This window comes from Ranitomeya imitator, chromosome 1 (genome assembly GCF_032444005.1).
Source record: "Ranitomeya imitator isolate aRanImi1 chromosome 1, aRanImi1.pri, whole genome shotgun sequence".
In the NCBI taxonomy this organism is placed as follows: domain Eukaryota; kingdom Metazoa; phylum Chordata; class Amphibia; order Anura; family Dendrobatidae; genus Ranitomeya; species Ranitomeya imitator.
This window is the reverse complement of record NC_091282.1, coordinates 1208786447-1208811117: the sequence shown is the minus strand read 5'-3', so window position 1 is coordinate 1208811117 and position 24671 is coordinate 1208786447. Positions and strand designations below refer to the sequence as shown.

General features: G+C 45.0%; 1 protein-coding gene and 1 non-coding gene across 3 annotated transcripts; both read right to left on the bottom strand.

Moving 5' to 3' along the window:
- Positions 1-10504: 10504 nt before the first annotated feature.
- LOC138657276 (bifunctional phosphoribosylaminoimidazole carboxylase/phosphoribosylaminoimidazole succinocarboxamide synthetase-like) lies at positions 10505-20979 on the bottom strand. 2 transcript variants are annotated; one of them, XM_069744960.1, is made up of 11 exons: positions 20579-20979; positions 20288-20462; positions 18107-18138; positions 16439-16636; positions 13489-13667; positions 13191-13370; positions 13001-13114; positions 12829-12912; positions 12084-12264; positions 10954-11112; positions 10505-10876 (listed from the first exon to the last, which is right to left on the bottom strand). In XM_069744960.1, the coding sequence occupies exons 3-11, from the start codon at positions 18120-18122 to the stop codon at positions 10710-10712; spliced, it is 1278 nt and encodes a 425-aa protein (XP_069601061.1). In that variant the 5' UTR covers positions 18123-18138; positions 20288-20462; positions 20579-20979; the 3' UTR covers positions 10505-10709. The 2 variants fall into 2 exon arrangements, with proteins under 2 accessions (XP_069601061.1, XP_069601060.1); XM_069744959.1 differs by lacking the exon at positions 20579-20979 and having other exon boundaries at positions 20288-20529.
- A 2556-nt stretch (positions 20980-23535) lies between these two features.
- LOC138660504 (small nucleolar RNA SNORA5) lies at positions 23536-23668 on the bottom strand. The gene has a single exon (XR_011317895.1). It is a non-coding gene; the product is annotated as a small nucleolar RNA SNORA5 (small nucleolar RNA).
- Positions 23669-24671: the final 1003 nt, after the last annotated feature.

Sequence of the window (24671 nt, the reverse complement as noted above, 5' to 3'; positions counted from 1 at the left end):
AAAAAGATAAATAAGTACAATCTAATTGATGTTACTGTTACATCATCATTATAAGTTTGCATCTTCCGTGAACTCTCAAAAAAAGGAGAAGAAACATATAAATGTAAATATAAATATATATGTATAAGATGTATTAGTATTAAACCAATAAACAATATCCATTCTCCAATCTGGAAGTGCATATCGGCAAAAGAAAATGGTTCAAAAAGCCCACATGTAAACATAAATGAAAATAATAATCCTAAATATGTCCCCTTCCGAGATCAGTACCGTAGAAAACTGGGCAACACAATAAACATAGATTAGTATACAGATAATCACTCTGCAATACACAAATCCTAACGCAGGTTTCATGGCTTATCAGCCGCTATACAAAAGGACACTAGAGAGCTAATGGAAATGTATCCCCAATGTAAAGCCCAGAGGGCCAAAAGAAAAACAGTAAACAAGGCTGTGAAAGTAATAGTAATTACCTGTATAAGCAAATAGGATTCCCGACAGCTATCCCAGAGTAGTGGTATGCCGGTGTGCGGAAGAACCTTATATAAGGCAGTGATGCAATATCCTGCCCATCACGTGATCCACCAGAGAAATCCCGGAAACAGCCGAAATTAAACACTAGAGAGTGCGCATGCGTCAGAAAAGCCGGAGAAATCCGAAGAAAGCCGAAAGGAGATAAAAAGAGGAAGGACTGCGCAAGCGCAGAATGATAAGGTGCCGCAGAGACGTGCGCAGAAGTGCGCACGCGTAGTAACATAGAATCGGAGACATCCGAATGGAGCCGAGAAGTACAGTGAAAAAGAGGGAGAAAGACGGGGACTGCGCAGCCTAAGGATGTTTCCTCTGTTAAATTCAGAAATGAGATAAGACAAAAAACTACACGGGAAAGAACTAAGTAAAAGGGATGGAGGATAAACAAGAAAAACCAAAAGAAAGAAAAAAGGAAATAAAACAGGGAATAAGAGAAACATACAAAAAAAGGAGGGGATACATTACCAGTGCATCAAGAAACCTATAATATGAGCAAAACAAAAAAGAGAAATCGATACATACGGAAAATATGACATATTGTATGGTAAATGACATACATTTAATAGCTGATCTCATACTCCCTATTTAGCCCCCACGGTTCCAGTGTTTGTAACGTGTAAATCCAATAAGATTCTCTAGATTTTAACCTCTTAATCCTGTCTCCTCCTCGTCTGGGCAAAGATACATACTCTATCACCTGATATTTCAATTGTGATACGTTATGCCCAGCAGCAGCAAAGTGTGCCGGAATAGGCAACATGAGTTTTTGACACCTGATGGTAGATTTGTGCTGAGATATGCGGTCTCGGATATGTTGGGTGGTCTCGCCAACATATCCGAGACCGCACGGGCACTTGATCAAATATACAACATAAGAAGAATTGCATGTAAAAAAACCATTTATATGGAATAATTTTCCAGACCGGGGGTGCGAGAAGGTTTCGCCCTTTGTGATGTTCGAACATTGCAGACAATGAAGACAAGGGAATGTCCCCCGTTTTTGTGTAGCCAGTGTCCTCTGTATGTAATGGGGTTTATCAGAACCAATATCAGCTCTCACTAGTAAGTTTCTAAGATTAGAAGGTTTTTTATAACACATAATGGGAGTCTCATTGAATTCGGGTATATTAGGATAAGCCTTGCCCAATAAATCCCAGTGGCGTAAGACACAATTTTTTATCTTATAGAGATATGGATGGAATGTGCTGATAAAGGGTATCCTCTGTTTCCCCAGGCTCCTTTTGTTATCCATAATATTAGTCCTGGCCCTTTGAAGAGTTCTCACAGGATAACCACGTTGCAAACATTTAGTTGACATCTCTTGATGTCGTATGGCCTGTTTGTTCTCATTAGATACTATGCGAGATACTCGGTGGTATTGTGAAGTGGGTAATGACTGTTTGACATGTCGGGGATGACAACTGCTATAATGCAATAAACTGTTCTTATCAGTTGGTTTGCTGTATAGGTCCACATCAAGATTACCGTCAACTTCCACTGTAATCATTGTGTCTAAGAAATTAATAGACGTTACACTCTTCTGCATAGAAAATGATAAATTGGGAATACAGGAATTCATGTCACTTACGAACTGAAGGAGAAGATCCTCCTCCCCTTTCCAAATCATAAAAACATCATCTATATACCGTTTCCAGTATATAGAATGTGTTTGAAATAATGAATGTGTATAAACGTAAGTTTCCTCAAACGCCGCCATGAATATGTTTGCATATGGTGGTGCCATGTTTGAACCCATGGCCGTTCCGGTTTTTTGTACATAGTACTGATCTCCAAATAAGAAAAAGTTCCTATGCAGGACAAGAAACAATAAATCCACACAAAACTGGAGTTGATCAGGAGAAAAATTAGTATGTTCTGTCAAAAACCATTCGACCGCCTCAATACCCCTTTGATGAGTAATGCACGTATACAGACTATTCACATCTAACGTAACAAGTATACACCCAGAGGACACCGGAGTAATGGCCGGTACATAGTAATGGATGGTATATAGATGATGTTTTTATGATTTGGAAAGGGGAGGAGGATCTTCTCCTTCAGTTCGTAAGTGACATGAATTCCTGTATTCCCAATTTATCATTTTCTATGCAGAAGAGTGTAACGTCTATTAATTTCTTAGACACAATGATTACAGTGGAAGTTGATGGTAATCTTGATGTGGACCTATACAGCAAACCAACTGATAAGAACAGTTTATTGCATTATAGCAGTTGTCATCCCCGACATGTCAAACAGTCATTACCCACTTCACAATACCACCGAGTATCTCGCATAGTATCTAATGAGAACAAACAGGCCATACGACATCAAGAGATGTCAACTAAATGTTTGCAACGTGGTTATCCTGTGAGAACTCTTCAAAGGGCCAGGACTAATATTATGGATAACAAAAGGAGCCTGGGGAAACAGAGGATACCCTTTATCAGCACATTCCATCCATATCTCTATAAGATAAAAAATTGTGTCTTACGCCACTGGGATTTATTGGGCAAGGCTTATCCTAATATACCCGAATTCAATGAGACTCCCATTATGTGTTATAAAAAACCTTCTAATCTTAGAAACTTACTAGTGAGAGCTGATATTGGTTCTGATAAACCCCATTACATACAGAGGACACTGGCTACACAAAAACGGGGGACATTCCCTTGTCTTCATTGTCTGCAATGTTCGAACATCACAAAGGGCGAAACCTTCTCGCACCCCCGGTCTGGAAAATTATTCCATATAAATGGTTTTTTTACATGCAATTCTTCTTATGTTGTATATTTGATCAAGTGCCCGTGCGGTCTCGGATATGTTGGCGAGACCACCCAACATATCCGAGACCGCATATCTCAGCACAAATCTACCATCAGGTGTCAAAAACTCATGTTGCCTATTCCGGCACACTTTGCTGCTGCTGGGCATAACGTATCACAATTGAAATATCAGGTGATAGAGTATGTATCTTTGCCCAGACGAGGAGGAGACAGGATTAAGAGGTTAAAATCTAGAGAATCTTATTGGATTTACACGTTACAAACACTGGAACCGTGGGGGCTAAATAGGGAGTATGAGATCAGCTATTAAATGTATGTCATTTACCATACAATATGTCATATTTTCCGTATGTATCGATTTCTCTTTTTTGTTTTGCTCATATTATAGGTTTCTTGATGCACTGGTAATGTATCCCCTCCTTTTTTTGTATGTTTCTCTTATTCCCTGTTTTATTTCCTTTTTTCTTTCTTTTGGTTTTTCTTGTTTATCCTCCATCCCTTTTACTTAGTTCTTTCCCGTGTAGTTTTTTGTCTTATCTCATTTCTGAATTTAACAGAGGAAACATCCTTAGGCTGCGCAGTCCCCGTCTTTCTCCCTCTTTTTCACTGTACTTTTCGGCTCCATTCGGATGTCTCCGATTCTATGTTACTACGCGTGCGCACTTCTGCGCACGTCTCTGCGGCACCTTATCATTCTGCGCTTGCGCAGTCCTTCCTCTTTTTATCTCCTTTCGGCTTTCTTCGGATTTCTCCGGCTTTTCTGACGCATGCGCACTCTCTAGTGTTTAATTTCGGCTGTTTCCGGGATTTCTCTGGTGGATCACGTGATGGGCAGGATATTGCATCACTGCCTTATATAAGGTTCTTCCGCACACCGGCATACCACTACTCTGGGATAGCTGTCGGGAATCCTATTTGCTTATACAGGTAATTACTATTACTTTCACAGCCTTGTTTACTGTTTTTCTTTTGGCCCTCTGGGCTTTACATTGGGGATACATTTCCATTAGCTCTCTAGTGTCCTTTTGTATAGCGGCTGATAAGCCATGAAACCTGCGTTAGGATTTGTGTATTGCAGAGTGATTATCTGTATACTAATCTATGTTTATTGTGTTGCCCAGTTTTCTACGGTACTGATCTCGGAAGGGGACATATTTAGGATTATTATTTTCATTTATGTTTACATGTGGGCTTTTTGAACCATTTTCTTTTGCCGATATGCACTTCCAGATTGGAGAATGGATATTGTTTATTGGTTTAATACTAATACATCTTATACATATATATTTATATTTACATTTATATGTTTCTTCTCCTTTTTTTGAGAGTTCACGGAAGATGCAAACTTATAATGATGATGTAACAGTAACATCAATTAGATTGTACTTATCTTTTTTCCGTTGTATATTATCGATTTATAGTGTGTTGTACTTATACTGTACTGTGTTTTCTCATATAGATTGTACCCTTGACAAAGACCATTTTATGGTCGAAACGTTGGGAAAAATTCTCTGTTATACACCGTTATCGTGGCTGTGAACTCCCAGAATAAATAATTATAATATAATAAAGAATTTATCATTGGACACAAGATTTTTTCATTTCTTTCATGTGAGTGCTGGAGGTTGTTCTATTATATTGTCCTTTCCAAACCCGACATGATATGAGACATGGTTTACATACAGTAAACCATCTCATATCCCTTTTTTTGCATATTCCACACTACTAATGCTACTAGTGTGTATGTGCAAAATTAGCTATTAAACTTAAGGATTAAATCGCGGGAAAAATTGGCGTGGGCTCCCGTGCAATTTTCTCCGCCAGAGTGGTAAAGCCAGTGACTGTGGGCAGATATTAATAGCCTGGAGAGGGTCCATGGTTATTGCCCCCCCCCCCTCCCCCCTCCCTGGCTAAAAACATCTGCCCCCAGCCACCCCAGAAAAGGCACATCTGGAAGATGCGCCTATTCTGGCACTTGGCCACTCTCTTCCCATTCCCGTGTAGTGGTGGGATATGGGGTAATTAAAGGTTAATGTCACCTTGCTATTGTAAGGTAACATTAAGCCAGAATAATAATGGAGAGGTGTCAATTATGACACCTATCCATTATTAATCCAATAGTAGGAAATGGTTAAAAAAACACCCACATTATTACAAAGTCTTTTAATGAAATAGACAGGTTGTTGGAATTTTTTATTCTGGTATTCCAACTGAAGACCCTCATCCTGTAACAAAGTAAAAATAAAAAAACAATATCCCATACCTTCTGTCATTCTGTAACGTCCCACGATGTAAATCCATCTGAAAGGGTTAACTATTTTTACAAGCAGAAGCTCTGCTAATGCAGCTGTGCTTCTGTCTGTAAAACCCCAGCGAATTAATGGAATGTAGGTCAATGACCTGTATTTACCTTCTGTTGCAGTGAGGCGCCCTCTGCTGGATGTCCTCATATGAACTCGAGCCTGGGAAAATATTCAGAAAAGTTCTTAAAAAGGCCTTAGAGTCCTGGTCCGAAGAGGTACCTGGGGAGCGAGAGCGGGAAGCGGAGCTAACGGACGCCGAGGCACCAGAGGGCCTGGGGGACGAGCTACGGACTCGCTTCCTAGATAGGCTCTTGAGCCTAGAGTGAGAGCAGCTCCTGCATGCTGAAGATTCCGCAGCCGTAGGGGAAACATCCTGAATAGGCGGATTAGTGGTCCTGCTCCTGGTTGGATCCTGGAGGGACTCGATAGCTTTAGTTAAAGAAGCCATAGATTGTGAAAGTGACAAAGCCCACTCAGGTGGACTGGTCACCGCGGGCTCGTTTGCGGCGAGGGGCTCCTGAGCACATTTAGGGTCACAAGCATTACAGAGCGGAGCAGTATGTCCGCTTGGTAGCGCAGCCTGACAGGAGGTGCAAGAAGTGAAAACCACTGTTTTTGCAGATTTTGGGGTTTATGAAAAGACATGCTGTCAGTTTACCTCTGTGCAGGGATGTGGGCACCTGTGCAGCTAGTGAGCGGAGCACTGTGGGCAGGAGTAGGAGGGCCTGTGTCAGTGTATGCACTGTGTCAGTCAGTGTGCAGCGCACCTACCCAGGTCCTGTGTCCGGATGCCACACTGAGACCGGAGAGGGACGCATTCCTCGATTTCGAGGCGTTCTGAGGCTCCTGAGACACCAAGATGGCCGCCGAGAGTTGAGCTGAAGGGGGCCTCGTGCATGACACGTGCAGTGGGCGGAACACGGCCTAGCTAAGGCCGAAGCCAGGGACTAAATTAGAAGTGCCCAGCCGCGAAATGCGGCCGAGCCCGCGGTGCGCTTGGGAGCCCCCCCACTCTATCAGACTCACCGCTTGTGGTCCTCTTCAGGTGAGGTACGAGGGAAGGTGCAGTCAACCTCAATCCACCGCCCTCTTGATGAGGGGGTGGAGAGGGACTCAGAAGCTCCATGCAGCATTGCTGTTCCACAGTGGTGGTGCAGAGGGCGGCCGGACTGTGCTCAGTGAAAGTGCCTCTGTGTATTTTAAGGGTTCGCTCCCCTATGATTTCACAGGGCTAGATCACGGCCAAACATCCCACGTCGCAGGAAAGGATACGGGGAGTAAACTCGCCGTGCTCACCTGTTGGTGTTGCGGGGGAGATCGGCCCCCTTAAAAGGGTCCGTCTCCCCCTTCGTCCTCTTGCACAAAAATAAAAATTAAAAAAATGAAACGTCTGGAAAAATTCAGATGCAGTGTGCCTCCTACTGACACTAAGCAAGAACTGATATTATCCGGAGCCAGTGGGCGGTGTATACTGCAGAGGAGGAGCTAACCTTTTATGTATTTACTTAGTGTCAGCCTCCTAGTGGCAGCAGCATACACCCACGGTCCTGTGTCCCCCAATGTGGCGATGGAGAAATTGGTTTCCCACAATGATACCCATGATTTGAGCTAATGCCACCTGAGCTATGATGTTAGCACTGCACCAAATTTAACAAAGGCCATTTCTAAAATCATTCACTACTCCCAACCCAGAGCAAACCCATATTCGCACTTTACCACTCTTCTTTATGCTCACTGTCCTCTCCCTGAAGCTTCCACTTTTACCGTACAGTCCATCATTAATCTCCCCACATACTGTGATCTCCAGCTCCGCACCTCAGCTGTCCTGTAGTGTCTGTTAGAGTCCTGTTACAGTGCTCTAGTCCCCTTCATGTGTTTGCATGGGAATAAATCAAGCATGGTCATTGTGCCTCCTAGGCAAGATACAAGAATTTGTGACGTGCCCTATCCACCACTTAAGTCAGTTTCTGTATTAAAACATTTCATGTTCTAAACTTGGTAAATAAAATTTGATTTCCCTTACATAACGCTGGTCAAGCAGGGAGGCATCATCTAGGTAAAAAAAAAGTTACCCCTTTCTGCACATCTTGACCTAGTAGCATATGAAGGACTTTTGACATACTAACGTTTAAAGGACGAGACCACCACTGCGCCTGTCAGTTGCCGAACCACCTCATCCATAATCATGTCACTGCAAAAGGGTCTCCTTCATATTTTGTAGCCATAACTGCTGGCATCTGTCACGATATTGTATGAAATACCATATAAGTTTAGTTTCTCTTGTTAGCCCAGGCTGTGGGCTAAAACCCCCCCTTCCCTTTCACTCAGGCTAGAGCTTGCCTTGCCAATGTATGTGGGGGAGTTTTATTGAAGAAAGGTATTTACGACCGGCATAGCTGCAGTTGTAAGAGAGTGAACTGTAGTCCCACTGAGAGGGCACTAGGACCCTGTGGTTTTTGCCTGCTGCAGCAGAGGACAGACCCTGCAAAACTCCCGGAGACAATGTGTGCTGGGGGGTGGGGTCTGGTGTCTTGTGTGTAAAGTGAAACAAGGAAGTGAGAGCGGAGAGAAAAAGGTGGGAAGAAAAGGCAGAAGCTGCTGTGATATCTTAAAAAGAGACTGTGTGTGGATTTACTGCGCGTGTGTTTGGAGGAAAAGAAGCTTTTGAGAGACTTTTGTTGCTAACGTTTCCTGGAGAAGAGCTAACCCTTGATCTAAGAAAAGACTGAGACTTTACTAAAACCCAGTACATATTTGGAAGTCTGTGGATTCCCTGTGCATTGAGTGGAGAAACAAGTCTGGGCAGACTGCTGATACAGAGACGGACGGGTTGTCGTGGAAGCATTCCTAGGAGCTACAGAAGCAGAGACAACATCGTGAGACCACTAAGTTTGGGCTCGGCATTGGCCGACAAGACAAGAGGAGCTTGCTGTAACTTATTGGCGCTGAAGATATGGACTGGCTGCAGCCTGTGCGGATTCCTGCCTGAGAGGAAATCCATCTCAGGATACGGTACCATAGTTATAGATACCCGGGTATCTCTGCTCAGAGTGTTAAATTGTTACTTTAGAGGTGTATATTATATTAGAGTTGTGTAAGTTATACTCAGTGTGCCGTTCCAGGGGCTCCCTTGATAACACTACATTCAATTTACACTGGATTCCTGTTTTTAGTTGCTCTGTTAGGTAAATTTCTTACTAGTCTGTTATAGAAACAGTTCTCAGGAGACCTTGGAGTGGCACAGTGATTTCAGCTGCTGCTGAGCTAGTGTATCTTTGGGGTGCATCTGCCTTAATATTCTCCATATTACCTTTATTATTTTGCTTTTGAGTAAATACCGTTGGAGATTTCTGCCTTGGTCTTGGTTTGTGACTCACTGGATCTTATTCGGACCTCTGGTCATTACACAGTGGAAAGTGTGTTAGCTAAAACCGGTCTGATTCCCTTCTGTAAATGCAAGAAGTCCTTTGTTCCATTATTGTAAGATATTGGGCCAATCAGGTAAAAAGTAGGGATTTCTCTGTAATTATGCATCACAAATAGGACATATTTGATCTCATTAGAATGCCAATGTTAATACGAGATGAATGCTGGGTTTGTTATGACTATGACATGTTCTGTAGCGGAGATACAGGCATTAGACAAACTTGTGTTAAATCTAGTAAGACTGAAGAGGTAAGATGGACTGGGTAAACCAACCCCTTTTAGTGATGTCACCAGGCTGAGCTATAAGTGTTATGCCAGACCCCAGCAGTTAGTCTGTCTGCTGGAGCCTATTTGAGTCTGACTTGAAGAGCTGTTCCTAACTAGAGTCCTAATGCACTGGACAGATGGAAACTCCACTAGCCTGGTTGCCTGCAATGCTCCGAACACATGTAAGTGTTATTTCTCATTTAACCCCTGTTATTTTTATAATTACCTTGTACATATTTTCAATTGTCTCATATTGTAACATCTTTATATAACTGTTTATAAACACTGCCTGAAACCTTTGATTGGGGTAAATTAATACTAGATTCGTTCTTCCTGTTCTGAAACGTACCCCAAGTCTTCTGAAGGGAATTACGCTACTGTTTTGGGTTAGCTTCGGACCCATTTAATCGAAGCTGGTGGCAGCATACATTTGTACTGGGTAGTTGGGAGTCGTTGTAGCGACTGCGGCGTTGATAATTATTGTTCCTGCCTGAGTGGGAGTAGTTTATCGCGTCGATGCAGCATGCCCAATAGCCAGTACATAGCAGGCAGCCTTTCTGGTGACTAATTCCCCTAGGTGCAGTACCTAATCTGACCTGAGAGTAAGGGGGGAGCCAGAGATCTGCAAGTTTCAAGTGGAACTGTAAGTGGGATATACACTAGACTATATACAAAAGAACCTGAAGACCCACCTCTTCCAACAAGCCTACAACCTGCAGCAACCACCGATCGACCAAACCGCTGCATGACCAGCTCTATCCTCACCTACTGTATCCTCACCCATCCCTTGTAGATTGTGAGCCCTCGCGGGCAGGGTCCTCATTCCTCCTGTACCAGTTATGACTTGTATTGTTTAAGATTATTGTACCTGTTTTTATTATGTATACCCCTCCTCACATGTAAAGCGCCATGGAATAAATGGCGCTATAATAAAATAATAATAATAATACATAAATCCCTGCAGTTCGCGGTATATTGAAGAGCCCCTGCTGTAAACTAAGAGGTCAATAGCCTTGTGTGTGTTTTTTCATCACATTGTGGAGTGGAGGGATAACCAAGATAAGCCCCCCTGCACATGTGACCATGTTGACCTAAAGTCACCCCGATCTGTGACTTGGGGGGGGGGGGGGGGGAGGCTATTTTTTTTTTTATAAAGGCCTGTTAGCACATATACAATTAATAAGGGAGACAACCTTGCATGTCTAGTTCATTTATTACAAAATCTTTACACCAGTATAACCCACGTTTGGGGTCTCTATAACCATCACATGTACTATAGTACATACATATATAAAATATATATAATATATAATAAAAAGTAATATATGCCTATTGTAGGTCAGAAGTGCCTGAATTCTAATTCTGCCATATTTGAGAGACTCCGTGTTATGACGAGCCGTTACTTGCTGCACTGTCTCAGCTTTGTATCCGCTTCCTTGAGGGAAATCCACGTATTCAGAGTACAGGAGCGCAGCTTAGACCAAACCAGATGATCATTCAGGCCCAATATTTGCGCTGCAAACTGAGCGGCCGCCTCTGGAGATAACACGGTAGAACAGCCCAGCCCTGTGAGGAGACAGGAGAACATTGTCACTGCTCAGACACGTACAATGATACCACCATGTTCTTGAGGATTTACTTACCGCTGGGCATTCGCAGAGATGACCAGACGTCCTGGGCCCCCCAGTCAGCAGTGAGCGGTGGGCAGTTGATCACAGGATACGCTGTATTTCCAGAGAGGACAGGATCCAAACCATTGCTTCTACCAGCAACCGCAACAAACACTGTGGGAATGCAATCTCCTAGGAGACATACGAGATCATGCAATGGGCAAGTGTCATATGGGGCACCTACACTGGGTACTTGGGCAACATTTAAGTTTTATGCATTACAGGCAACTAGTTTACTCATAATAACAATAAAAGGTCCTGCTGGTCACATCTAATGGTTTCAGTACAGAGACTGACTCTGGAGAATTATGGGCTCATACAAGGCCCTATTTGCTTGTAGAGAAGCAGTTTAGGGGACTAACACCTACAGAATGGGACTTCTTGTTGGCTCTTGCACAGCCTCAGAAGCATGTTATGGCTTTAGTTAAGCTACGAGGAAGAAATGAGGAGGATAGCAGCAGAAAGCAAGTTGTCCCCTACGCCCCCTTTAAATACCTTACTTGCCCATTTATCCATTATGCTTTTGGGGGTTCAAGGACCTTCGTATAATCAAAACTTAAATTCTTATGGAATAACTCCTTCAGGCAGCATTGGCAGAAATCATATGAAAGACCAGCAAAGTTTAATAAGCCTTAACGGTTTATAGCTGCTTCCATATTTAGAAAAAAAAATTTAAATTTGACAATTGGTTAAAATTTCCAATTGTCACACAGAACAGCAAAAGCAAACCTTTTCCTATGCAGAGTTGTTGCAGACCACTTAAAGGGAACCCGTCACCTGAATTTGGCGGGACTGGTTTTGGGTCATATGGGCGGAGTTTTCGGGTTTTTGATTCACCCTTTCCTTACCTGCTGGCTGCATGCTGGCTGAAATATTGGATTGAAGTTCATTCTCTGTCTTCCATAGTACACGCCTGCACAAGGTAAGATTACTTTGCGCAGGCGTGTACTACGGAGGACAGAGAATGAACTTCAATCCAATATTTCGGCCAGCATGCAGCCAGCAGGTAAGGAAAGGGTGAATCAAACACCCGAAAACTCCGCCCATATGACCCAAAACCAGTCCCGCCAAATTCAGGTGACAGGTTCCCTTTAAGATCTTACCTTCATACTCTGCCTTTACTCTCAGCGTCTCATCAGGTCCTTTGTGAGCAGACGTCACCCTCAGTTCACACGGGATGCCATAATTTGCACAGGATTTCTTAATCTTTTCACAGTGCACTAGGTCAGAAATTGACCCCATCAACACAACAACCCGTCCTTGGCCATCACTAGTCAGCAGCAGCTGAGGAAAGACAACGTTACATACAGATCGATGTAGTTACGGAGAAGAGCACAGTACACACCATTGTTAGGCTATGTGCACACGTTCAGGATTTCTGGCAGAAATTTCCTGACAAAAACCCAGACATTTCAGCCAGAAATCCGCATGCGTTTTTTTCCGGAGCTTTGCCAATACAAACGCAAAAAAAAAAAATCAGCAAAATTAATGAACATGCTGCTTTTTTTTACTGCGATGAGTCTTTTTTGCAGAAAAAAAGGCATCATGTGCACAAAAATTGCGGAATGCATTCTAAATGATAGGATGTATATGTATGCGTTTTTTGTAAGCGAAAAAAACCACGAAAAATCCTGAACGTGTGCACATACCCTTACAGTTACACGTCTGGCAAGGTTTCAGGAGACATTTTAGATTTTCCTTAGATATTTTTGTGCATAAAGATGAAAGCGGAACATAGTTGCCCCCAGGGAGACAAACTTTTTGCCAGCAAACAAAAGTAGGATTTGTGAATGCAAGCAGTACACAGCGACACCAGCAGTTATAGGGGAGGGGGAACCATAACATTACCTCCACTTTGTCTGCAACCCACTCAAAGTTTCTTCTGACCATCTGCATGGCCTCTGGAGTAATCTCCTTCAGATCGCGGTAAGTCTGGGGAGGAAATCCACGAGAAAAGTTAGTTTTTAACATTCCTTCTGCCAAGTCTCACCATTATGAATGTTAGAAGTCCGGTGAATACCTGTTTATCCTTCTGCTGGGTCTTATCACCTGAGGGCCATAGACGCCACGAGTCATTGTCTATCACATCAGCCAGGACTATTTCTTTTTTGGTCACATCCACACCAAACTCAATCTAAGTTTAGAAATTCAGACAATAAATATGCTGATAACGTTAAGGTGCTAACTGCGAGACCTAGAAACGTCCTAACCTTCATGTCCACTAAGGTGCAGTCTTGTGTTGACCATGTTTTTTCAACAATTTCGAAAATGGCCGCTGTGGAATGGTTCATGATGTCCACCTCCGCCTGGCCAATCACAAGGCCAGCACAGTTCAGGTTGGCTGCAATCAGCTGCTCTTCCGACCATTGAGGGTCATTATTGGCATCATCCTAAAAATATATATTTTTTTTATTTTCAATTCTAGGCAATGCAGAAATCTTGCACCTGTACATGCAGTTTTCTGAAGACTAAATGGAAGTACAGGACGGAAGCCCCTCAAACACAAACCTTGAAAAACATCTCCACTTTAGGGGGATAAAATTTACATCCTTCCGGCACCCCAGGATTTCTCTTCAGGAAGGATCCGGTGGCTATTCTCCTGCACACCCACTCGATAGGGATCATCTCACAGTGAGTGGCAATGAAACCAGTCGCACTGCACTTCTTCACGAAAGCGGTCTTTATACCTGAGGGGGGAAATAATTCATCCATCACAATATTCGTTAGATGCAAGAACAATTATTGAAGGTAAAAACACGCCTGCCCCACCACCACGAGTGATGCCTGCCGCCTACAATTCCTTGTGAAAGTATTCAGCCCCCTGGAACTTTACAACCTTTCCCCCATATCATGCTTCAAACCTAAAGATACCAAATGTAAATTTATCGTGAAGAAACAAGTGGAACACGATTGTGAAGTTGAACGAAATTTATTGGTCATTTTAAATTTTTGTGTAAAATCAAAAACTGAAGAGTGGGGCGTGCAATATTATTCGGCCCCTTTACTCACTCCAGAAGTTCATTGTGGATCTCTGAATAATCCAATGTTGTCCTAAATGCCTAATGAGGATAAATATAATCCACCTGTGTGTAATCAAGTCTCCGTATAAATGCACCTGCTCTGTGATAGTCTCAGGGTTCTGTGTGAAGCACAGAGAGCATCATGAAGACCAAGGAACACAACAGGCAGGTCCGTGATACTGTTGTGGAGAAGTTTAAAGCCGGATTTGGATACAAAATGATTTCCAAACCTTTAAACATCCCAAGGAGCACTGTGCAAGTGATCATATTGAAATGGAAGGAGGATCATACCACTGCAAATCTACCAAGACCCGGCCGCCCTCTAAACTTTCATCTCAAACAAGGAGAAGACTGATCAGATCAGCTTTATAATGGATGAACCAGTCCACAATTTGCATTTCTCTACTGCAGAGCTGAACTCTCTCATGCCACATCCAACTTACATTTGTGCATTTCCATTTTTTCCTCCCCTTGTTCCAGAGCCATAACTTATTTTTCTGTCCACATTGATGCATGACACCACAAAGTGTACTAGAAAAATGGGGATATTAGACAATAAAACCCTTCTCTTCCACCACCTTTCACCGTTATCATTAGCCCACTTCGGGGACTTGAAGCCATGATCGTCTGATTGCTGGTGCTACATCCAGCAATGCGACAGAAATCTGTCTCCTCTGAAGCCCGGCCACAGGCAGGGTATTCGGAACGGGGGTCTGATCACCCCCGGCTGTCATGATAACCCACGATCACATCACTGGCTCACCAATGGGCTGAGATAATGACATGCATGTATGTTGGCAAGTGTTAAATGCATCGATCAATCTCTGACAGCAGCTGTTAATCACAGGCTTCACTCACGACTGTTAGCAGCAGGTCCTAGCTGCAATACACAGCCATCACCTGCCGGGTATGTGGTGGGCTCGCTGCCTGCTCCATACACCTGCTGTACATGCACGGTGGATGGCATGATGTGCTTAAAGGGAATCTGTCACCAAGCTTTTGCTATGTAATCTGAGGACAGCATTTTTTTTTTTGGGGGGGGGGGGGGGTTGTTTAAAAAAAAAAAAATCTAGATTTCAGTAGTGTGTCACTTATCCTGTGCCGTTTGCTTAGTGAAGGTTTTATCACTAGGACATAATCAGGTGTGTGCGCCGCCCTCTGTCTGAACAGTCAGTGCAGAGGACGGGGAAGACACAGCGGCGCCAACGGTGGAAAGGTGAGTATAGCAAGTGCCGGGGGCCGGAGCGACGAGAGGTGAGTGTCATTTTTTTATCGCAGCAACAGCATATGGGGCAAATCTCTATGGAGCATCTTATGGGGCCATAATCAGCATTTGTGCAGCATTATATGGGGCATATTTTAATATGGAGCATCTTATGGGGCCATCATGAACTGTATGGAGCATTATATTGGGCTCCTGATTCAATATGGATATTCAAAAACACTTACCCTACTTATTTTTGACATTTATCAGTAGCTGCTGCATTTTCCACCCTATGCTTATACTCGAATCATTAACTTTCCCAGTTTTTTTGTGGCAAAATTAGGGGTCTCTGCTTATACTCAGGTCGGCTTATACTCAGGTATATACAATACCAGAGGTTACCCTTATTAATAAAACTGTTCATAAAGAGTTGGAGTAGATGTAATTTTTTTTTTGCAGTGAGCACAGGTGCCAGCAGATGATACTACTCTCCCATCAGCGGCACCTGCTGTCACGGTTATCAGGGACACCACACATAGCCTGATGGGAGCAGTAGTCTCATCAGGCCAAGCCTGCTTCACAGCTGACGGTCAGTCAGCTGCGGAACCACGCTGAAATCTGCCAGCATGATCCCGCAGTGCTGAGACCGTACCGGCGGTAGTGTTACCACACACAGCATGTGACGAACATGGTGGAGCCAGGTGTGAAATGTTCCTGATGACGCTGTGCGGCCAGCCCACTGTAATGACAACCAACATTGCTGTAGCATTACAGCGTGTGGCAGACAATCCCTGCATGCTCAATGGCTCTCTAAAGAGCAGCAAACATGCAGGGCGGGGACCCGAGCTCAAGGCGAAGCAACCCCTTTAATACTCTGCGAGCTCCAAGCATCAAATAGTGGCGAGCATGCTCGCTTATCACTATTCATAGAGAACACATACAGAGGGCCTGGTGCAGCCAGGGGCAACTTTCTCACCTCCGCTTCATCCTACATCTAAGAACTGTCATAACTGCTGGAATCAGGGTCTCTGCCACTACATTATGCTGCCATCAGATGACGCAGCAGAAACGATGTGTCAGATTCCCTTTAAAGGCAAGCTACATCACAATAAGCCTCTATGTCTACCAAAGATCCTCAGATATCAGTACTGCGATAACCATGGAGAACCATTTCCTCCATTTAAAGATGAGGGAAAGACAAACACCAGCATAAACCTTCTGTCCGAGATCTTACCAGCTTCTTGCAGCAGTTTGAATATGCAGCAGGTGGTCTTGTTGGAGATGGCCGCTTTCCCCTCCATGTGGTCCTTCCTGGCTGCATTGCCCGCTGTGATCTGGTCCTTGGACTGCATGAGGACACAGCCGGGGAGATCCAGGAGCTCGTACACCTCTTTAGTTTTACCTTCATTAAGCTTCTTGCCGAGTCTCAGCTCTTAACGGGAGAAAAAGAGACAGGAAATCGCTTCATGTAAGCAACGGATGGCGATTATAGGAGAGACCCCACTAGAGGGGTCTACACCACGTACATGGGAAGCAGACATCAGGTCATGTGAGGGGTCGGCAAGGAGGAACGGCTCACGTAGAGGAGCCAACAACTGGGAAACAAGTGGGAAAATGCTTGTTCCTCCATCACCTAAACTGGATTGTTAATCAGGGGCGACGTTTAGTTTTATAAGTATTGATATCATTGTTATTGGGGGCACATGGACCTGTGTAATCAGGGAATGTGCGGCTGATCTAATACTGGGCACACAATGATTAGTCTGTAACCAGCCAGTAAGTGTCAGCTGGTGTGTAGTCAGCATGGATCCGACCCACGGAAGAGACACTGATGGGCTCAGACGGCCGCAGTACATGGTCTGTACATGGCCAGCCACAGGCCGGGTCACACCGTGGTGCTGCCCTCTGTATACAGACCATGAAATGCAGTTATGTTCACACTAGGTGTTTATGCTCATTCTCAGCTGCTTTTTACAATACCAGCAAAGCCAATGAGATCTCAGAAATCTCATACACGTTGTTTGTTGCCATCAGACTTTTGTGCTTTGCAGCTTTTTGCAGCGGGGGCCACATTCTACAGCTTGCTATCCAGTCAGAAGCCCCCAATCCCATCCTTTATAAGGGAACCTGACACTAGTTTAGTATCCCAGACACAGACGCCTTTCTCTGCATTTCACGAGTTACTACATTGTGTCCTGACTCCCGGTGACCCCAGCACACCATGTGATTGAGTCCGCACTGTATGTGAAGTGAGGCTGGTCGGTGTGATGGCGTCCGCTGGCTCTTCTAGATGTGGATGAGGTGTCCTGTGTCATCCACACACCTGAATGAACTCTCACACTTGTGCAGTAGGGTCGCCGGCGTACTCCCACTGTGGGCATTGATGTACTGCGCAGCCGGCGATGCTACTGCACGAAGACGTCCATCAAACCAGACTGCACCGGCCTCATGGAAATACCGCATGGGACCAAATCACATGATATTGTTGGTGAGCGGGGGAGGGGAGTCAGGAATAAGGCTGCCGTCACACTAGCAGTATTTGGTCAGTATTTTACATCAGTATTTGTAGCCAAAACCAGGAGTGGGTGATAAATACAGAAGTGGTGCAGATGTTTCTATTATACTTTTCCTGTGAATGTTCCACTCCTGGTTTTGGCTACAAATCCTGAGGTAAAATACTGACCAAACACTGATAGTGTGACCACAGCCTTATATGTGAGATACAGGAGAGGTGGTGGCGATTACTGGGAGAATAAGAAACTGGGGACAGGTTAACCTCTTGTATGCCTGTGTCCTGGCTCCTCACACTGCAGGCTCACAGCATCCTCACCCCAGGAGGGCAGTGCCCACTATTCTCACCACATGGCCCTGGTCACATGACAGGAGGGGACCCGGCACTCACCTCCGCTGGATTCCATCTTCCTGATTGTATGCCTAAATATAAAGAGACAATAATTACACAGCTGTCAGTAGAGGGATGCAGCAGCAGGGAATACTGGGACTTGTAGTTCTTTACGCTGTGCAGCAGCTCACTTTCCTGCATAGGCCCAGAGCTTAGGATTACTGCCCGTGAAGCGGCGGCCATGCAGGAGGAGAAGCACATGGCGACGCGAGTGTTACCATTACCTTGCTGTGAGGAGGACCAGCAGAGACACCCTGCACAGAAGAGGATGACCAGCAGAGACACCCTGCACAGAAGAGGACGGCGCCACCGCACACACTGACTGACAGAGCGGGAGACCGCGCCAATAAGGAGGACGCCTCTGTGCCCGCCCACCTATACCGACCAATCAGCGACAAAACACTGATTTGCATATCACCGGAGAGTATTCCCACTGTCACCACTAGTCACTGCACATGGCCCCATACAGATATTTGCCCCATATAAATGCTGTACACGGCCCCGTACAGATATTTGCCCCATATAATGCTGCACATGGCCCCATACAGATATTTGCCCCATATAATGCTGCACATGGCCCCATACAGATATTTGCCCCATATAATGCTGCACATGGCCCCATACAGATATTTGCCCCATATAATGCTGCACATGACCCCATACAGATATTTGCCCCATATAATGCTGCACATGGCCCCATACAGATATTTGCCCCATATAATGCTGCACATGGCCCCATACAGATATTTGCCCCATATAATGCTGCACATGGCCCCATACAGATATTTGCCCCATATAATGCTTCACATGACCCCATACAGATATTTGCCCCATATAATGCTGCACATGGCCCCACACAGATATTTGCCCCATATAATGCTGCACATGGCCCCATACAGATATTTGCCCCATATAATGCTGCACATGGCCTCATACAGATATTTGCCCCATATAATGCTGCACATGGCCTCATACAGATATTTGCCCCATATAATGCTGCACATGGCCTCATACAGATATTTGCCCCATATAATGCTGCACATGGCCCCATACAGATATTTGCCCCATATAATGCTGCACATGGCCTCATACAGATATTTGCCCCATATAATGCTGCACATGGCCCCATACAGATATTTGCCCCATATAATGCTGCACATGGCCCCATACAGATATTTGCCCCATATAATGCTGCACATGGCCTCATACAGATATTTGCCCCATATAATGCTGCACATGGCCCCATACAGATATTTGCCCCATATAATGCTGCACATGGCCTCATACAGATATTTGCCCCATATAATGCTGCACATGGCCCCATACAGATATTTGCCCCATATAATGCTGCACATGGCCCCATACAGATATTTGCCCCATATAATGCTGCACATGGCCCCATAGAGATATTTGCCCCATATAATGCTGCACATGGCCCCGTACAGATATTTGCCCCATATAATGCTGCACATGCCCCCTACAGATATTTGCCCCATATAATGCTGCACATGCCCCATACAGATATTTGCCCCATATAATGCTGCACATGGCCCCATACAGATATTTGCCCCATACAGATATTTGCCCCATATAATGCTGCACATGGCCCCATAGAGATATTTGCCCCATATAATGCTGCACATGGCCCCATACAGATATTTGCCCCATATAATGCTGCACATGGCCCCGTACAGATATTTGCCCCATATAATACTGTACATGGCCCCATACAGATACCGTATTTGCCCCATATAATGCTGCACATGGCCCCATACAGATACCGTATTTGCCCCATATAATGCTGCACATGGCCCCATACAGATATTTGCCCCATATAATGCTGCACATGGCCCCATACAGATATTTGCCCCATATAATGCTGCACATGGCCCCATACAGATACCGTATTTGCCCCATATAATGCTGCACATGGCCCCATACAGATATTTGCCCCATATAATGCTGCACATGGCCCCATACAGATATTTGCCCCATATAATGCTGCACATGGCCCCATACAGATACCGTATTTGCCCCATATAATGCTGTACATGGCCCCATACAGATACCGTATTTGCCCCATATAATGCTGTACATGCCAATAGACCTAAACTTAACAGAAAGACATTAACATAAAATATAATGCATGTATTAAATCTAATTAATGGAATTTATGCTTACTAATTAAGCGCGTCCGCTCACTGATGAAGAATATCACAGAACTTCTGGTCAATATCTCAGGCGTTCCGGTTTCCACGAACCAGCGCGTCACTTGTTCACCGATGAGATATTCTCCTTGGGTCTGTTTCCTTGAAGGGGTTTCTTGTCTGGTCTTAAAATTGGATATTTTCAGGCACTTGGATGAAGCAGCACGGGAATAATGAGAGAGAGAGAGAGAGAGAGAGAGAGAGAGAGAGATGGCCTGGATTCTTCCTCTATTTATACCAATTTTTCACACCCACACCCACATACCAGCCATGACTCCACCTTTGCTTCTGGTATCTTCTGTGGCAAATGTCCAATAATCTTCCGGCAATGTGAACATTGCCATTGGCTGCAGTAATCATCACCTTCCTGCGGATGGCGTCCTCGCCCTTGGGAAGAAAGTTCTTGTTTAGGACAGTTCAATCCCATTTGGGATGGCTCCAAGATGTCCATTCAAAGAACACTGGATTGTCACCCAAACACCACAGGCATTGTGCATCAATATACATATCCGTAGGCGGAAGACAGGATGTGGATCTCATGAGCAGTGGTGTAGAATGGAAACCCACAGGAGTTCTGTACATATGTAGATGATGATAGGTCTCAAACAGGATTGAGGCTATTCATTCTAGATTTCCACAGTGTATACCTGTGTCCTCCATAAAGTTGCCGTCACATTAAGCGACAATGCAGCGATCTAGACAACGATGTCGATCGCTGCAGCCTCGCTGTTTGGTCGCTGGAGAGCTGTCACACAGACAGCTCTCCAGCGACCAACGATGCCGAGGTCCCCGGGTAACCAGGGTAATCATCGAGTTACTAAGCGCAGGGCCGCGCTTAGTAACCCGATGTTTACCCTGGTTACCTTAAAAAACAAACAAAAAAAAAACAACAAAAAAAAAAAACACACTACATACTTACATTCCGGTGTCTGGTCACGTCCCTCGCCTTCAGCTTCCCGCACTGACTGAGCGCCGGCCGGCCGTAAAGCACAGCGGTGACGTCACCGCTGTGCTTTGCTTTACGGCCGCTCACCAGTCAGTGCGGGAAGCAGAAGGCGAGGGACGTGACCAGACACCGGAATGTAAGTACCGTATATACTCGAGTATAAGCCGACCCGAGTATAAGCCGACCCCCCTAATTTTGCCACAAAAAACTGGGAAAACTTATTGACTCGAGTATAAGCCTAGGGTGGAAATGCAGCAGCTACCAGTGAATTTCAAAAATAAAAATAGATACCAATAAAAGTAAAATTAATTGAGACATCAGTAGGTTAAGTGTTTTTTTGAATAAAATGTTCATAGTGGCCCATAGATCTGCCTCATATATGCTCTGCAATGTTCATAGTGGCCCATAGATCTGCCCCATATATGCTCTGCAATGTTCATAGTGGCCCATAGATCTGCCCCATATATGCTCTGCAATGTTCATAGTGGGCCATAGATGCTCCACATAAATCTGTGCGATGGCCGCTGCTGCTGCAATAAAAAAAAAAAAATGCCATACTCACCTCGCTACTTGCAGCTCCCAGCGTCTGGTCCCGGCGTCTCTCCGCACTGACTGATCAGGCAGAGGGCGCCGCGCACACAATATGCGTCATCGCGCCCTCTGACCTGCACAGTCAGAGCGCAGATAGACACCGGGAAGATGGATCGGCGCCCGGCGGCTGGAACGTGGACAGGTGAATATGCTATACTTACCTAGTCCTGGCGATCCTCGCGCTGTCCCCTCCTGTCTTCGGTGCCGCAGCTTCTTTCTCTATCAGCGGTCACCGGCACCGCTGATTAGAGAAATGAATAAGCGGCTCCGCCCCTATGGGAGGTGGAGCCGCTTATTCATTTCTGTAATGAGCGGTCCCACGTGACCACTGAAGAGAGGAAGAAGCTGCAGCGCCGAAGCCCGTGGGACGGCAGGGACAGCGCGAGGATCGCTGGGACTAGGTAAGTATGCCTCAGCACCCTCACCCCCTCACCTGCCGACCCCACCGCTACCGTGACTCGAGTATAAGCCGAGGGGGGCACTTTCAGCCCAAAAATTTGGGCTGAAAATCTCGGCTTATACTCGAGTATATACGGTATGTAGTGTTTTTTTTTTTACATTTACAACGGTAACCAGGGTAAACATCGGGTTACTAAGCGCGGCCCTGCGCTTAGTAACCCGATGTTTACCCTGGTTACCAGTGAAGACATCGCTGAATCGGTGTCACACATGCCGATTCAGCGATGTCAGCGGGAGATCCAGTGACGAAATAAAGTTCTGGACTTTCCCCAGCGACCAACGATGGCACAGCAGGGGCCTGATCGTTGGTCGCTGTCACGCATAACGATTTTGTTAACGATATCGTTGCTATATCACAAAAAGCAACGATATCGTTGTGTGACGGTTCCTTAAAGGCCCCTTCACATTAAGCGACGCTGCAGCGATACCGACAACGATCCGGATCGCTGCAGCGTCGCTGTTTGGTCGCTAGAGAGCTGTCACACAGACCGCTCTCCAGCGACCAACGATGCCGGTAACCAGGGTAAACATCGGGTAACTAAGCGCAGGGCCGCGCTTAGTAACCCGATGTTTACCCTGGTTACCATCCTAAAAGTAAAAAAAACAAACACTACATACTTACCTTCAGCTGTCTGTCCTCTGCACTCCTCCTGTACTGGCTGTGAGCACAGCGGCCGGAAAGCAGAGCGGTGACGTCACCGCTCTGCTTTCCGGCTGACCGACGCTCACAGCCAGTACAGGAGGAGGAGGAGTGCAGAGCACAGCGCTGGAGGACAGACAGCTGAAGGTAAGTATGTAGTGTTTGTTTTTTTTACTTTTAGGATGGTAACCAGGGTAAACATCGGGTTACTAAGCGCGGCCCTGCGCTTAGTTACCCGATGTTTACCCTGGTTACCAGTGAAGACATCGCTGGATCGGTGTCACACACGCCGATCCAGCGATGTCAGCGGGAGTCCAGCGACGAAATAAAGTTCTGGACTTTATTCAGCGACCAACGATCTCCCAGCAGGGGCCTGATCGTTGGTCGCTGTCACACATAACGATTTCATTAACGATATCGTTGCTACGTCACAAAAAGCAACAATATCGTTAACAATATCGTTATGTGTGAAGGTACCTTTAGGCTTTAGGGCCAATATTCATTTCCTATGTAGATGCACCTCTGCCTTATCACTAAAACAAAGGACATCACACAAAAGAACACAGGCCTGACCGCTTAACAGATTTACAGTCTTGTATCTGATTTATCTCAGAGTCCTGGACATATTCAGCGCTCATGAATTCAATATATTTCTATGGTACACACATTGTCCATGTTGTCTTCCAACAGATATCATTAGCCATCGTGTCATTAATACACGGTTGGCATAATTTTTGGGGGCCATGCACTGCCCAGATCCTGCCCACATAAAGCACATTCTTTGTTTTGACTTCCCCGTACTTTTCCTAGGGGGCCTATACAAAGTCATACAGGAAAAGAGGAAAGTAATGGAGGGGTCCCCCTGTCCTTGTGGGGCAGATTCCCTCTCTCGTTGGCGCTGTCATGGGTGCTAGGAATAAGTAATTAACAGAATTAGTAGGGGTGAAGGTCAGCCCCCTCACCTTCAATAGTAAACACGAGTGCAGAGGTAATCGCCTGTAGTAATTCCTGGGGAGTCATTCCAGCCTCTTTGCCCCTTGACATTTGTCGTCTATTTTGCAGGTTTGATGGTTCCCCTTCATTATCAATTGACCATCCCAATGGTTAGGTTGTGAATCATCATACAAGGCATTAAATTTCATTGAAGTTGCCCGAGATCGGGAGATGGATCTACCCCTATCCTGGAATTGTGAGTAGATGAGTAATCAAAACAGACCATAAATTCGAGGATCACCCAAATGACGCGTGTCGCAGCTCAAAGTGGCTTCATCAGGGGCCGGAGTGATCATGTTGCTTTCTCGTATATTTATATCAAAGCAATAACTGAAAAACAAACAGCTGTTCAGCTTACCGGGGAAGCTGCGAGACCAAGACATGAAGTGTGTACTGGTCATGTGACCGTAACTTGGATACCAGGTAGCAAGACTGCCGCATATATTAGTGAGAGAAAATAGGACTGTGTGCGGGAAAATGAGAATGCGTAGCCATAATAGGGAAGCCAGCGCATGCGTATAGCAACTGCACTGGGAAACTATGACTTAAGCTGGGTTTTTTTTTTTTTTGAGTGATTATTCAAATATTTAATTAAACCGCACTCCATCTATGAATGATATGTAAAACAGCGCTGGCTTGTTAGAATACCAGCTAGACCACACAAAATGTATACCGGTCGTGTGACGTAACGTAAACAGTTAATAGCCAGACCTGTGCATAAATCGGCGA